Raw genomic sequence first — 15,776 nt, forward strand, 5'->3', positions numbered from 1 at the left:
CAGCAGTAGAGGTGTAGCAGTAGAGTTGTCAGCCTTGAGTGAAAAGCTAGGCAAGCGCTAGAGGCCCTGTGGTTAAGCCTTTGTACTAGCATCCACCCACCCCCCTCACACACATACCCACTCATTCACATACTCACCATGGATCAATAATCATAATGTGAACTTGTTGGTAGCAGATAGAGGAAGGTTAGCATTAGGAAGCCAATAGGCCTCATTATTTAAATGGTTTGATTGTTAATTACTATTTTATGAATACAACATTTCTCCAATTGAATCACATATTCTCTATAGAAATATCTTTTTAGGCTCCATTATGATTCATACACTGAGCACACATTCAACTTCCCATTAAGTATTCAATAATTACTTGTAGAAAACTGTGGTGGATCACACAGTGAACAGGTGCTGAGGCATTAGTATAATTAACAATGACCACCAAGCCCTGGATTTATGCTCATAGAACATCATTAATTTGAAGAGTAGGTTGCATTTCTTTAACCCCATAAATTACAGCTCTGTGACATATTTAAAAGGTTCCTTCTTTCAATGTGCACTTAAAAGAATTGATTTAACAAGTGGAAAAAATGCTTCTTGAAAGACGTTTAATTTTTAGTGGGAAATAATATTAGCAAAGTTACTGCGTTTGAATAACATGCTTGAGTAACAATTTGTTCATCTTCTTTAAGACATGGGATTTTTTTGTCATAAAATGTGTAGGTAGCACTGGTTGTCCAAATGATGGCTGTATGTGGTTGGAATGGAAAAAAAAAATTGTGCTGGTGGTGTCTAGAGACAAGGATGACCTTGAGAAGGCGCAGAAGGCGGGTGGTGCTCTTGAGGGTGAATTTCCCTGTGTGTTACAGCTCCAGGTTAGTGGTCAGGGCAACCATTCAGACGGACAGATCCCCGGACCTCTGGGGCTTTAGTGACAAAGACAGGAATGTGGTTGACTTGAATATTCTTCAGACAGCCAAAAAACGATCTCCACACAGGGATAGCCAGTGTCTTCAAGTCTGCTGGAAGATTAAAGGAATAGGTACTCAGCTCATACTGTTAAAGAAATGCATGACGAGCTTTCATTATTAGGAAGAACCAAAAGGACCTGCCTTCTCAGTCCACCAGTCACCAGTCAATTCCTTCCCTTCAACCCAGCATCTGATGCCCCACAACTATGATGAATGGACAGCAGGACTGCTCTCAGAGAAGAAGCTTTGCTGCCCAAATCAATAGATAATAACTCTGAACTCTGCAGCTTTTTATGGGTCCTGAAAGGCCTATAAAATTAACAATCAGACCATATGGCAGGACATAAAACAAGAGAGAATGTAAAGGCTCTTGCTAGGTAAAATTCCAGTCTTGGACTTGACTGTCTCAATCTACCTAATTTTCCCATTCTGGCCCCACAATAACTCAGGGATCAGACTAAATGCCTGAGAAAATAGGGACCAGACTCTCAACCCTTTTCCTAATTCTTGGCTGACATCGGACTTCTGGATTAATACAACCTCTTAAGGGAGGTTTCTCAGCTATAGGCTTGGGATAGTAGGAACACTGTGCTGTGGCCTGACTGCTAGCAACTGAGTTTTCCTGCATGTTGGCTCCAAGGCCTCACCATCCCCACTGCCCAGCCAGGAGCTGCTCTGCCAATCTCCACATGCAGAGCACCATAGCGCAGGACTATGATGGGATGCCCCCGTGGACATGGGACAATGGGTATAGTAGTCAGGACCAGAGTTACCTGGGACACCTCCAATGTACAGTGGCCCCTGGGTGCTGTTAGGTGTGAAGGTAAACTGCCCAGCTGTGTAGCTGTTATCTGCGTCCAGTTCCAAGTGCAGGATGTGGTGTTTGATGGTGACTGCAATAAAGGAAGGGGGTTAGATCTCTCACCAGAGGAGAGCCCTTTTCCTTCCCTTCTCTTCTCGTCTGACCCTTATATCAGCATTTACTCAATCTGGGCACATTGCCCCTGGTCTTGTGGAGCTGCATGCACAGGCATGCCTATTAGCCTTGGTATAAATCCCACTAACATCTTAACACCACACAGTGTTGTTAAGTGCTTCTGCACACACTGCTGAATTAAATCCCTAAAACGAATCTGTGCAGAAGACAGCATTGTTCGCCTTTCCTTAGGTAAGAGATGGTGCCCTCTGAGGACCTCACCAGATGGTGTGGTTCTCAAGAGCTGAGATTCAAGCTCTGCCTCTGAATGTCATGCGTACCTCACACTATTTTGGCTACTGGCCCAGAAGATGCTCACTTAGCAAAAGTGACACGAAAGATAACACACACAAATCTGACCCTTGATAGAAAAAATTCCTTTGGGATTAACAATCACAATGAAAACTCAACCTGGTTTGCTTGCAAATTAGCAGAGGAAACACCTTTCTACAAAAGGTATTTTAGCTGCTACAGGTTCAGACATGTCTAAACGAATGCCCACAAGTTATTGCTAGTGTAACAGATTCTGAGAGGCTCAACCTTGCTTTTACTACTTTGTTTCATTAGCATTGTGCTGACAAAAATAACCCATAAGCACTTCATACACAGAGTCCTACTCATTTTATTTCGCCAGCCCTAGGAGCTATGTACTAGATTTAATCTCCATCAATAAGATGAGGAAATCAAGAGCACTTATCCAAACTGCTTACGATCACAAAGAAGAAAGACAAACCTGAGATTTGACGTCTATTCTTCCATAGTTTAGTAAGGAACTGTGTCACTGGAAACTGATGTGCTTCTTGGTTTGCTGGGTTCAAGAAATTCATCCCCAAACCCCAAAATTCAGCATGCTATGGACAGCCATGGTTTGGATGGATTGAGGCTATCCTTTGAGATAATCAAATTCCAATGGAAGGAAACTATTTTTTCTATGTATGTGTTCAGGTCCTGGGGCTTGAACTCAAGGCATGCGTACTGTCTTTGGGCTCCTTTTGCTCAAGGCTAGCATTTACCACTTAAGCTAGAGCTCCACTTTTGGTTTTTTGGTGGTTGATTGGAGATGAGAGTCTCATAGACTTTCCTGTCCAGGCTGGCTTTGAATTGAGATCCTCAGATCTCAGCTTTCTGAAAGTAGCTTGAATTACAGATGTGAACCACCAGTACCCAGCTGGGAGGAGATTATTTTACTGTGTGAACAAAAAGATAAAAGATGCCATACCTGCCACGGAGTGCCACTGTCCATCGCACAGAGACTGTTTCGGTGTAATCGATGTCAATGCTCCTCCTGCTCCGATTGTCACAGAAGCTGTGACCTGGGAATACAATGCAATCTGCTATTTCCTTCTGAGAGGCAGATGGAGGCGACTATCCCCTTCCATGCCTCGACATAAAGACAGCCTACGAGCACGTTAGATACTGGTTTCCTGACCCTTGCACTCAGTGATTCCAAGGTGTCCAAGGCTTCCAGAGAGTCCATCTGCTACGTCCCTCCCAGGCAAGGTCCTGCCTGAAATTGCTGGCAATGACAATAGGCTCTTTCCTCCTAGTCTGAACCCTGCCTCTATCAAGAACACCTATATCCTCCTTAGTGATGACTAGGACAGTAGCTCTGCTGGAAAGGATGTGTCAAATGCTGACAGAGGCCTACACGCTGCAGCAAAGGTTAGCTAATTATAGCAATCCCGCGGCTGCATTGCATACAGAGGATTTTCATCCAAGACATTAAACTAACTGCACACTGTCTGTGTGGGGCAGGCCAATGAAAGGGCGGGGGCAGGGATACTACGCAGTGGACCAATTTGGGGGCAGAATCCCACCTTCCCTCTTTCTACTCTAGGGGCTCCTTCAGAATCTTTTAGGGGTTGAATCTAGGTGAATGGAATGAGAAGACTAAAATAAATCCATTTATAAATAGTTTACATTTGATTTGCTTAGGCCCTGAGTTAAAGGCCCAGTACTTGCACATGTGCATGCACACACACATACATACACCTCTAAAGATGGGCACAGATAAGTGAGACAGTACTCGTGAAGCATGAGAGAGCCTCTGGTTTTCATCCCCAAAAGTTGAACAAAAGTGTTCTAGGAGTTTGGGTTATTTTATTTACTTCTGGGATTTGTTATCCCCACACTTAATAAACTGCAGAAGGATGGTGATGAAAGAAAATGGCTCAGCATCGATCCTTGACTTGAGGCCTTAGCTCCCCAAGGCTTCATGGAGGAATTTTGGTTTTATAGAGACTTCTTTGAAAAAAGAAAAAAAGTCCTAATTCAGTGGTTAGAAATACCAACTGAGGCTTGCTTAACATGCATGAAAACCCAGGTTCGATTCCTCAGTACCACATACATAGAAAAGTTGGTAATGGTGCTGTGGCTCAAGTATTAGAGCACTGGCCTTCAGGAATGCCCAAGGATAGTGCTCAGGCCCTGAGTTCAATCCCCAGGACAGGCATCATCATCATCATCATCATCATCATCATCATCATCATCACCACCATAAAAAGAAATACCAATTGAGGGCTGGGAGCATAGCCTAGTAGTAGAGCACTTGCCTAGCATGCACAAAGCCCTGGGCTCATTTCCTCGGTACTACAGACTCAGAAAAAGCTGGAAGTGGCACTATGGCTCAAGTGGCAGAGCAGTAGCCTTGAGCCGCCTCCCCCTACCCAGCTCCCCCCCCCCAAAAAACAGATGTCCAAGGTCAGGGAAAAAGAAATACCAATAAAGGATGAAGATGCAAAAAGTATATGTAGAAGAAGGAACCCAGGAAAAGGAAAAGCCAGAGCAGGACCACTGGCCAGAGACTTCCAGGACTGCTGGATTAAATTACGAACACAGAATCAGGGAGTAGGTGGGAAAAGATTCCATGGTAGGGGGTGATGGGCACATTGTAGGGTCATAGGCACAGTGCCCTGGGTGCAGGGCCATGAGTATAGTATGGTCTAGTGCAGACAGCTGGTGAGAAAACACATCCCAGTAATCCTGGCCACTCCCTGTCTGAATAAAAGTAGGGATGCAATGAGGAGATAGGTAGAAGGGAAGATGTACTTTTATGGGGCACATGCATGGCAGTTTCTCTAGTCTTGGCATGAGAATAGGAGAATTACCTCCATGTTTTATAGCTACTGAGACGAAGTCATAATTTACTTGTAGGTGGAATTCAGCCCAACTTGTTTAAGATTTCTTGACTTACAGATGAAGAACAGAAAATGGGATGATAAAACTGCTTGCTCTAGGAAGCTAAGTCACTGAACCAGAAGCCCGACTCTATCTTTGACCAGAACTTTACTCAGTATGATCCAGAAGTAGAATCTGGTTCCCTCTCCCCACCCCAGGTCATTAAGCTGCCACACACCTTTCCTGCCTCCATATACACACTCAGATGCGGTCCCAGCTGGCTTCCGACGTGTAGTAGGATTCCAGTGAGACTTCTTGGGCGGATGCTGAAAACAAGCTTAAATTCTGGCCCCAACAACACAGAGTTAGCTTATAAAAGAAGGAAAGAAACCAGTTAATCATCAGAATTAAAAGACTTCAGACTGAAAAAATGAACTATATCTAAACTGCTTTTTACCCAAGACAATGTGGCCTCCAGCCTGGGAAAAATAAATGCCTTTCTCCAAAGAGCCACCCACACAGGGAGACACCCCGAAGCTTGAAGAAGGGGAATCCAGGGGTTTTAAATCCAATCGGAAGTTCTTCAGGCATCCCACAAAACTGCGCTGGGGGAGACTCTGCAACCAAGGAGAAAAGCATTCATCTTATTTTATTTTATTGTTGGGGTGATGTACAGAGGGGTCATAGTTACATTCATCAGGTAGTGGGTACATTACTTCTTGAACACTGTTCCCCCGTCCATGTTTTTCTCCCACTTTCCCTCCCCTGCCCCTCCCTCAATTTGTTTTTCCCTTACCTTCCCTTTTTCAAATAAACAAATGTATATACAATATACATAACAAAGTCAGATACAGTAACAACATGAGATAAACCATAAGAGGAAAAGAAGAGAAAAGAAATAGCTTCACATAGTACACTAAGAACAACAATCGCAAAGATAAACCTCTCGCTTCCATATCCTGGTGTTCATTTTGCTTAGCCTCATCCTATTAGGACATAAGTACACAGCTTCTTTACCTACAATTCCCAGGAATGCAGGATGGGCAGGGAAGCCAAGGTTAAAGTTAAGGACATGGCAGCTCTCCAGCCAGCAAGAATTTACTCTTTCTTCTTCAGAGAGTCAGCTAGGCCTAACCTTCCACATGGCTCTTTTCCCACAGCAAAGTCAAGAAAACCCATATGCCAGAGGTTTTTGTGCCTGTGTGCAGTTTGAAGTGCATTTGCACTGAGTTCATGTGCTCTGTTGCCAGAGCAAATGATGAATGTAGGAGGGTGGGGTGGGAGCTGACTTGTGCCAGTAGAGAAACAAGAGGGCTGCCCTGACCGTGACCCACACACAGAGTTGCGGTGGGGAAACTGCCATCTCAGTCTACAGAGCTCTGAGTCTCTTTGCAGATACAAAACCCTTCAAGGACTTCCTGAGCTTAATACAGGCAGCTGATTGATCAAAAAATAAAGTCAACACATTCCCTAAACACCAATGTGTGAAATTGCTCCTTACATTGTTAGGCTCAGTATATTTACTGCCAACAAATCTCTAATGCTATGTAATTAAAAAAAACACAAAACAAAGCAAAATAAAACACTGTGGGTATCCCCAGGGGTCTGCTTGAAGCTGGCCAGGCACAGGGGGTCCCCACCTGGGCCCAGGAACTGACTTCTGAGGATTTATAGTAATGTCCTTATATACCAGATACTCTTTTAATGTACACTTCTGGGGGGGAGGGGGAAGGTGGAAAGGACCACAACATATTCCCAGTATTTCCAAAATGTTCCTAAAATTCCCAAAGCAAAAAAAAAAAGTTTGAGAATCATTGGATAAAAACTCCTAAGTTACCATCCAGAATAAATAAATGCTCTAGGACTTTGGAATCTTATGCAACAGGTATAAGATTTGGTCATCTTAAGAGAAGATAAACTTCTGCATGGCCTCCTCCTGAAATTCTGAATTTAAAATCTGTCATTACCTAGGGACAAAAACCCTGTATTTGAAACTCAAAAGAGATTCCCCCAGCACAGGCTATAGCCTGACTCTCAATTCCTGAGGGCTGACTGGAGTTCCCAGGTTCAGAATCACTGCTCCCTCCCTCTTTAGGAGGAGGAGCCTAGTGAGAGCAAGTGAGATAGATCACTGGAGCAACTGGGGCCCAGTGACCATGGGCTCAAACCTTAGAAATCTTTGAACAGAAATATTAACTCCATTTCTGTGGACTTCTTCTTATATTTGGTCACAGTGAGGAAAAGTTGACTAACAGATAGAGCCTATGCTATGCAACACAGCTAAGAATTGGTTCATATCAATATAACTTGGTTATAACAAATATTGTAAATGAACATTGCTATTTGCCATAGACATGAGGAGGATGAATGTGGCTGAACGAATACTGAAATCGTGCCCTTGAGTAGCTACCCTGACCTGTGAGTTCTTTGGGAGGGAAATTGGTAAAGAAGTTCAAGGAGAGTAAACATTAATAGTCTTCAGCATTTCAAAAGTTAGATGCACATATTATATTGAATATAATATAATTGTTACAGATTATATGTGAGCTACATATAGAAGTTACTATAAATAAAGTAAAATTGCTTGCTGGGGTTTTGATTCAAATTCCAGTGGGTCAATGGGGTTGCCAGCCCAAGTTGGTACAGAAGATGTGATTCAATCATGCCCATTTCCAGGCCAAGATTTGTGTCTGGGCCCATTCCTGACTCACTGTAAACACACATCATACCAGAAGGTGTCAGCTTTTGAGGAAAGGGGCAAAGCTACATTCAGGTTGAGGACAGTTCCCAGGCCTGAGCTATTGTTCACTCTGTGGAAGAAAAGGGACATGTGGGAGGAGACAGGAAGGTGTGTGAGGTGGGACAGAGAACCAAGGGAGAGAATAGGCACAGAGCTGGACGTACGGTGCATTTCAGCAGGGCTTTTGAACGCGATCATTCCAGCAAAATGCTTTTCTTCTTGGGAACAGAGTAGTCCTGACTCTCGTAGCCCAGTGTTCCCAAGTTTGGTTCTTGAGATAATTTTGTCATTTCTGGACACTGAATAACAGTGAAATGGATGTTCATCCTTTTTGTTTTCCTTTTGGTGCTGGGCATTCAACTTTATGCATGTCAAGAATGTATTTACCACTGAGCACAAATTGCAGCTTAGTGCTAATATGTCTTAGATAACTCTCAATCACTGGCAAGCCCCCTTTTTCTCCATATGAATGGGTGGAAGTCACGCTATCGAGCTAAACATTAATGACATTTCATTTCCATGTGAACATTTTCTTTTAGTGACCTACCATTATAGCAAATGATATTGGGTTTCTGCCTATGAAAGAAGAGAGAAAAAAATACCCTTTAAAACAACATTTAAGGGGCTGGGAGTTGAACCTAGTGGCAGAGTGCTTATCTAGCATGCAGGAAGACCTGAGTTCGATTCCTCGGTACCACATACATAGAAAAAAAATGGAAGTGGTGCTGAGGTTCAAGTGGTAGAGCTCTAGCCTTGAGAAAGGCCAAGGACAATGCTCAGGCCCTGACCTCAAGCCCAGGACTTACAAAAAAAAAAAAGCAAAACAACATTTAAATTCAACAGTGCATTGACAGTAGATGGAAGCAAATGCTTTCACCATGTTTCTGCAAAAGTGACAAAAAATCACTAAAGCTTGAAATGTATTATCATAATACCAAATCTCATTAGGTAGGCAAGCTTCAGCCTGTATTCACATCCCTGGAAGAGAAGCTAAGAGACGGATGTTTACAGCTATGGAGAAGCTCCAGAGCCACGTCTTAGGGCTCTGCCTCTCAAACGATCCTTCACAAGGAAAGGCTCAGGACCTTCTACTGGGATTTGTGAACAGTGGAATTTTTAAAAAATCATTTAAAATATCTTCACTTCTTTCAGTCTTGGTATTAAGTCCTCTGCCACTTCTGTGCTTCAGGTTATGATTTATTTATATAGAGTCTCCCTTTCTGCCTGGGCTGGCCTGGTAATAGTGATCTTCCTCCCTACATCTGCCAAGTATCTGGGATCATGAATTTACTCCACCATGTCCAGCTTGTTTGTTGAGATGAGGTCTCGTTAACATTTTACCTGGGCCAGCCGCAAACTGTGGTCATTCTGATCATTTTCAGATTCTTAGCTATCTCATGTAATTTTAATGCTCCTATTAGGTGAATTACTGGTTTAATTTTTTTTTTGGCAATCCCAGCTAGGTGGGCATTCTACTGCTGAACCATAACTCAAGCTATTTTTTGCACTGGTTATTTTTTTAGATAGCATCTTGTTTCCTGTCCAAGCAGACACCTGGACCATGATCTAACTATTTATGCTTTCCATGAATCTAGGATGACAGGTGGGTACTAGAGTCCAACCATCGGTCAAGAAGAGGTTTATGTACTATTCTTCCCAAGGCTGACCTTAAACCATAATCTTTATAATCTTAGCCTCCTGAGCAGCGAGGACTGCAGGTGTGAGCCACTGGCACCAACTTTAAGGTGAATTATTCTTATCTATATTTACCTTTGGCTTTCCTGATAGAGATGATCCCAAGTAAACCTGGGCTATGTTGTTGATGGTGGAATTTCCAGGCAAGCTTCCCTGTTGGGCCCTCAGCCCATCCACAGCCAGGTGCCCCTTCCCTCCATCTTGTCCAAACACCACCTTCAGGATAAAGAGAATAAGTGAATCAGTTTTACCTCTGATAATTGGTGTTGCATTTTATCAGTCATCACAGGAAATTAAAACAAAACCAAAACCAAAAGCTTTCCTCTCCTTCAGACAGCTTTAAACAGAGGAGAGGGAGAACTCTTTTGTTCCCACCTGTCAGCCAGAATAAGGCCCACAGAACCATATGGCTTCTGATAGGACTGACTGCCTAAGGCCATCTGCCTGTATTGATTCTTTCATAAGGCCAGCCAATGAGTTATAAATACCAAATGTCCTTTGGCAGACAAAAAGTCCTCTCCACCTCTGCTTTAAAAAATGAGAGAAGATTTTTCTCTTGTTCATTGTCATATACCATTATTCTGTGAGACTATGTTAGATATTGGACAAAGTGTAATAACTAAATGAAGTGAATAAACAGATGTATCCGGCCTGGAAATTAAAACAAAAGATAAACAGCCAAACAGATTAACAGAGATGAAGACAAAGAAATGAAGAGATGAGCAGCGTGTAAAACCCTATGGACTATCCCTCCCACATAAAGCCATACATCACCACACCTAGCAAGGTTTTGAAATGAAGGTCTCACTATTTTTTTTTTTACAGGCATGAGCTACCATGTCTGGCCTCCAGCTAGCCCTCTTCTCTACCTTCAGAACCCATCTCAGATATCACCCACCACCTCCACCACAGCCCCCCTAAATGCAATAAAGTTCACATAATTCTCCCACTTCTGTTCTTTTATTTTGTGTGTGTGCACGTGCACACGTATGTGCCAGGACTGGGGTTCAATTCAGGACTTAGGCACTATCCCTGATCTTCTTTGCTTGAGGTTATCACTCTACCACTTGAGCCACAACTCCACTTTCAGCTTTTTGATAGTTAACTGGAGCTATTATTGTCACACTTCTTCCCCCAGCAGGCCTTAAACCTCCATCCTCAGATCTCAGCTTCCTGAGATTACAGGTGAGAACCACGGGCACCCTACTTCTACTATTAATCTCCCTGCTCTGTAGTTTCCTCAGTTAATAAAAATTTAGAAATAAAAAGCTGTTCTGGTGGCTCTTTCTCAACTTTAGGACTCTTCAAAGGCTTCAGAGTGCTTAGCGTGGCCTTGGAAGTTGGAATGTGGTACTGCCTTCTCTCAACGTCTAATGCTTATCACTTTTGTCTGCTGGCTAATCCCCCCTCAGGAGCTTTATATTTACTGTCCCCTCTGCTGGAGCTCCCTTCCTATAACATCCCATGATGGTCACCAGAGCTGGAAGCCTGTTCTGACTACTTTGTCTGAAACAATGTGCTACTCTGCCATTTCCTGGTTTTGTCCTTGTATTTTCTTCCACACCAGCATGACACTGATGTGAAGATTTTGTATTTATATACTTCAGGAGAGTAGTTTGCGATCGTTGAATGACTAAATGAACGCAACTTGTGAAGTGATTTATATTTTGTGGGCCTTCTAGTGTATGTAAAGAATCTGAGATGCCTTCAAGCAAGGGTTGGGGTGAGTCTTTACTGTGGCGCTAAGGAGGAAGGCACTAGGGTCCAAAGAAGGATCTGCAGGCCTAGAAACTGGCCCTGTAGGAACAAAGGTCCAGAAAGTAGCGAGGAGAGTAAGCCAGAAGAAGGCAGCCCAGAGAACTGTGGAGGGGGTTATAGCTGGAGTGGGTAGAGCCTTCGTGGACCAAGTGCCTGGTGCTCAAGGCAACCAATCACACAAGTTCTCCCAGCATATGTGCTTGTGCCTGCCACACCATTGGCATTATTGCTTTCAGCTAGTCATGTGGTGAATTCCACACCAAGAGGATCTGCAGGTTGAGTATCCCTCATCTGAAACACTGGTCTGGGATTTGGGTGAGTATTATTATTATTATTATTATTATTATTATTATTATTGGAATTTAAAATAATTACACATACTCAATATGATATTTTGGGGACTGGTACCAAAATCTAAACATAAAATTCATTATGTTTCATATATATGTATCTTATACTTATAATGTGAAGGGTTTTTCTTTTTTTTTCTTTTTCCAATACTGATGTTTGACTTTAGGACCTGATTCTTGCTAGGCAGGCACTCTACCACTTGAGTCATGTTCTCTTTTCCTTTCCTTTCCTTTCCTCTTTTCTCCTCCTCCTCCTCCTTCCCCTCCTCTTGCTCCTCCTCCCCCTTATTCCCCTTCTCCTTTTTTGTGGGTCATGGGGTTTGAACTCAGCCTGGGCACTGTCCCTGAGCTCTTCAGCTGAAGGCTACTGTCCTAACCCTGGGCCTGAGTGTTGTCTCAACTCTTCAGCTCAAGGCTACTGTCCTACCCTTGAGGCAAGCCCTACTTCCTGTTTTCTAGGGGTTAATTGGAGATAAGAGTCTCAGGTTCTTTTGTGCCCAGGCTGGCTTTGAGCCTTGATCCTCAGATCTCAGACTCCTGAGTAGCTAGGATTGCAGTTATGAACCACTGCACCCAGCTTCTTTTCTTCCTCCTCCTCTTCCTCCTCCTCCTCCTCCTCCTCCTCCTCCTCCTCCTCCTCCTCCTCCTCCTCCTCTTCTTCTTCTTCTTCTTCTTCTTCTTCTTCTTCTTCTTCTTCTTCTTCTTCTTCTTCTTCTTCTTCTTTCATAAAAGTCCTAACTGGGGCTCAAATTCAGTACCCGACACTTTTGCTTATTGACTAGCACTCTGTCAACTTGTTCTTAGACAGAGCATCCTATGTTTGCTCGGCTGGCCTTGTACTTCTATCTTGCTACCTCTTCCACTCTCCAAGCAGCTGGGGTTCATGACTCACCATGCCTGACCCCAATTTGATACAATATTTGTAGAGTCTCTGTGTTTTGCCCACCATTGGTTACAAGAGGTAAGGTGTGGACTTTTCCACTTAGGGTGCCATGTCAATCTTCAGAAAGTGGGAGACTGCAGCATTTCAGAATTTGGTTGGGGGGGGTGCTCTGGGAGGAGCCCTTGATAGTCCCAGCCTTAGCCCCAGCTCTCACCGTGTGCCATTTCCCATTGTTGTATTTTGCTTTGCTCTTGAGCCTCAGTTTCTTCCCGTTTGCCCCCAAAGCAAAGACAAAGTGTCCTTTCGAGAGATAAAGGGCCATGAAGGAGTTCTTGTTGCCTGTGTGAAACAGCAGCCCTCTGGAGGAGGTTGTCAACACATCCACAGCAAACTGTAACCTGCCAGAGAGAGAGAGACAAACAGCCATGAAGGGAAGCAGAGGCTTGCAGTATTCTCTGCAGCTGTGTACTGGGAAGCCTGTCTTGACTTGCCAGCTGTGCCTCTGTGGATTTCCAGAAGCCATTCAGATTGTCGCAGGTCTCTTGTACAATGTACTGCACTGGGGACAATGGAGAACTTCTACGACAAATTTAACTAGCTCTGTAAGTCCTGAATATGTCAGGAAGGAGCATGTCTAGACTTTAAATGGACAAAAATATCTTTTTTTTAACAAGGCCAGTTATGGTTTCAATCTACATCTTGGGCAAAAAGCAGTAGGTACTATCTGAAAAGATAAAGTAAAAAGGGCTGGGAAGTGGCTTACATGGTAAAGTGATTTTACCTAGCAAGTGCAAGGCCTTGAACTCAAAGTCTAGCAGCACCTAAGATTTTGTGTTTTAAAAAAATGGTTAAATTTCCCAGGCACTAGTGATTCATACCTATAAATAACCCTAGCTACTCAGAGGCTGAGATCTGAGGATCATGACTCAAAGCTAGCCTGGGTGTGAAAGTGATGCTGTGGCTCACAGTGGTAAAGCACCAGCCTTGAGCTGAAGAGCTCAGAGACAATGCCCAGGCTCAGAGTTTAAGTATCATGACCAACGAAAAAAGAAAAGAAAAGAAAAGAAAAAAGGTAAAATTCATACCATCCCAAATTTTCCATCTTAACCAGTTAATTACTTAACTATAGTTAAATAGTATTAGTTTTTATATCAATGTTTTAAACCAATATCCAGAATGTTTTCCACCTTACAGAAGTAGAATTCTTTATATATTAAACTTTATATATTAAGCTTTCTATTCTCTTTCTTCCTGCCCCCCTGGCACCTAGCCACCTCCATTCTACTCTGTCTAGCAATGACTGTTCTAGGCACCTCTAGTGCCTAGTGGAATCACACATGATTTGTCTTTTTGTGACTGGCACATTTCCCTGAGTAATGCAAACTGCTTAAAGCAGATGAATATGCATTGTATTTTGTGTGTATTCCTGGAGAGAAAAGTTGGGAAGGGAAGTGAGGAAAGCTTGAGTAACAAGGAAGTTACTGAAGTGCCTGTCAGATCTTCAACACAAAGGAACAGAAGTCTACATTCACCTTCTCCTGTCCCCCCACCCTCAATCTCCATTTTCTCCTTCATCTACCACAGAACAGAAACTAGACAATAGTGTGAGTCAGAGACTGGAAGTTAATATGAGTTTGATTGCATGACGGTTGTGTATCATATGCATAGCTGGCAGAGCCAGCTTTACTTTGGAGGAAAACTCATATCCATCCCTTTGTCTATCCAACAAATATTTACTGAGTGTGTGGCAAAGCTCTGTGCCGGGCACTTGGAACCATCATGGCATTCATTTCTTGGTGTGCATAGAAGATGGGAGCCCTGGGAAGCCCCTAAGGGTGCATCATGACTAGAAGTGACATGGGTATCGACAGGCTAGCAACATTCAGACTCTGCTGTTACTGCCATCTATTTCATGATTTCTGTTGGCAACTCCTCTTGCCATATTGGAATCCCCACTGCAGAAGAACTGAGCTGGCAAGTGGTCTGGGGCCACAGTACATGTCCCAACAGGGGCTGAAAGGCAGAAGCTAAAGCCATGTATTTTTGACGAAGAGACAATTCTGCCTCCACAGAAAAGAGCTGAAGGAATGACTGATGCCTCTCTCTTCAAATCGCCTGAAAATGACAAACCTTGCTTTTCTACTTTCCACTGATGCAATTAATATTTCTGCTCATTCTCTCTTTTCTCAAAAGGGTTACAATTCATTAGAAAAAGTAAAATGCCTTCACTAAAAATATTCTATCTGGCACCCAGGCCACTTACAAGATCAGTTTTCCTTCCACTAACACATCCAAGAGAGGAAAGATGATTTATTAAGAAATAAATAGCAGCTTTGAGAGGGTAGAAACAACAATAAAGCCACCCCAAAAGCCCAACTAGCCTTAATTTTTTAGCATACTGTCTATTCTCAACCAGTGCTGAGCTGATTGGAATATTCCAGCTGTAGGAAAGCAACCATGCCTGAGGCACAGCTGCCTTCACCAGTGACAGGTGCAAGGAGTCTTGCCGGTTATACTTCCCTGCGACAGAACTGCATCTGGTTCTAACTGGTATTGGGATAGTATAACGGGTACTTACCCAGCTTTCAGCAACTCCTCAGGAAGCTTGAATAGCATGTAGCTGGTGGGACTGTCCCCAAACTGGAGAGCTCCTGGACTGGTCTGGGCCTTCAGAGGTGGTGAGCATGTTTTTGAATCTTGCCTCATTTCCATGCTCCTGGGCAAGGCCACTGGTGCATCCTGTATCAGCTGCACAGAAAGGAGCAAAAATTAGGACAGCCAGTTCTCAGGGGAAGCATGAAGAAAGCTTGCCAAGTACCATGCTCATTTTCACTCTTGATTGGAAGGGATAAATTCAGTGGAGAAATAGACAAATACAATAATCTGGATGGGGGCGTTAATTTCCACTATGGACTCACCCATGAGCTGGTCACTGCCAGCCACTGCTAGCATGCGTGTTGGGAGATGGTTGACAAAAAGAGAGGCAGAGCTCATATTCAGTTCCTTGTCCCTCCTACAGCCAGACCTGTCCAGCACCCATCAGTTGTCAATGTAGCTTTGATTTGGGAACCATTTGTTTTTAGGAAGGTATAGCCTAACTAGAAGGGAGAAGGGGGGTCGTTCTTTTGGGAGAGACAAAGTATTTTTTTTTGTAATGGGGCTTGAAAGGTGGACCTGGGCACTCTATCTACCTTGCTTGGGAATTTTGAATAATTTTGTTAATGCAGGGGAAAAAAAACCAACAAATAAACATCAAATAAACTGAATCTATTTGTCAAAGTGAAAAGTAGGG

The 15,776-nt window shown here is 43.4% G+C and overlaps 1 protein-coding gene across 1 annotated transcript in view; it reads right to left on the bottom strand.

Moving 5' to 3' along the window:
• Positions 1-592: 592 nt before the first annotated feature.
• The window catches only part of Lama3 (laminin subunit alpha 3), a 68,521-nt gene continuing 53,337 nt past the window's right edge, over positions 593-15,776 (bottom strand). The window contains exons 31-38 of the mRNA XM_090353330.1: positions 15,063-15,232; positions 12,699-12,882; positions 9,569-9,709; positions 5,516-5,675; positions 5,297-5,427; positions 3,161-3,254; positions 1,739-1,858; positions 593-1,016 (exon numbers count right to left, since the gene is read on the bottom strand). Coding sequence (XP_090209456.1) covers positions 871-1,016; positions 1,739-1,858; positions 3,161-3,254; positions 5,297-5,427; positions 5,516-5,675; positions 9,569-9,709; positions 12,699-12,882; positions 15,063-15,232 — 1,146 coding nt within the window. The 3' untranslated portion in view covers positions 593-870. The remainder of the gene's footprint in view (positions 1,017-1,738; positions 1,859-3,160; positions 3,255-5,296; positions 5,428-5,515; positions 5,676-9,568; positions 9,710-12,698; positions 12,883-15,062; positions 15,233-15,776) is intronic.

The sequence above is a fragment of the Megascapheus bottae genome, chromosome 19 (genome assembly GCF_031878675.1).
Source record: "Megascapheus bottae isolate mThoBot1 chromosome 19, mThoBot2.hap1, whole genome shotgun sequence".
Lineage (NCBI taxonomy): Eukaryota > Metazoa > Chordata > Mammalia > Rodentia > Geomyidae > Megascapheus > Megascapheus bottae.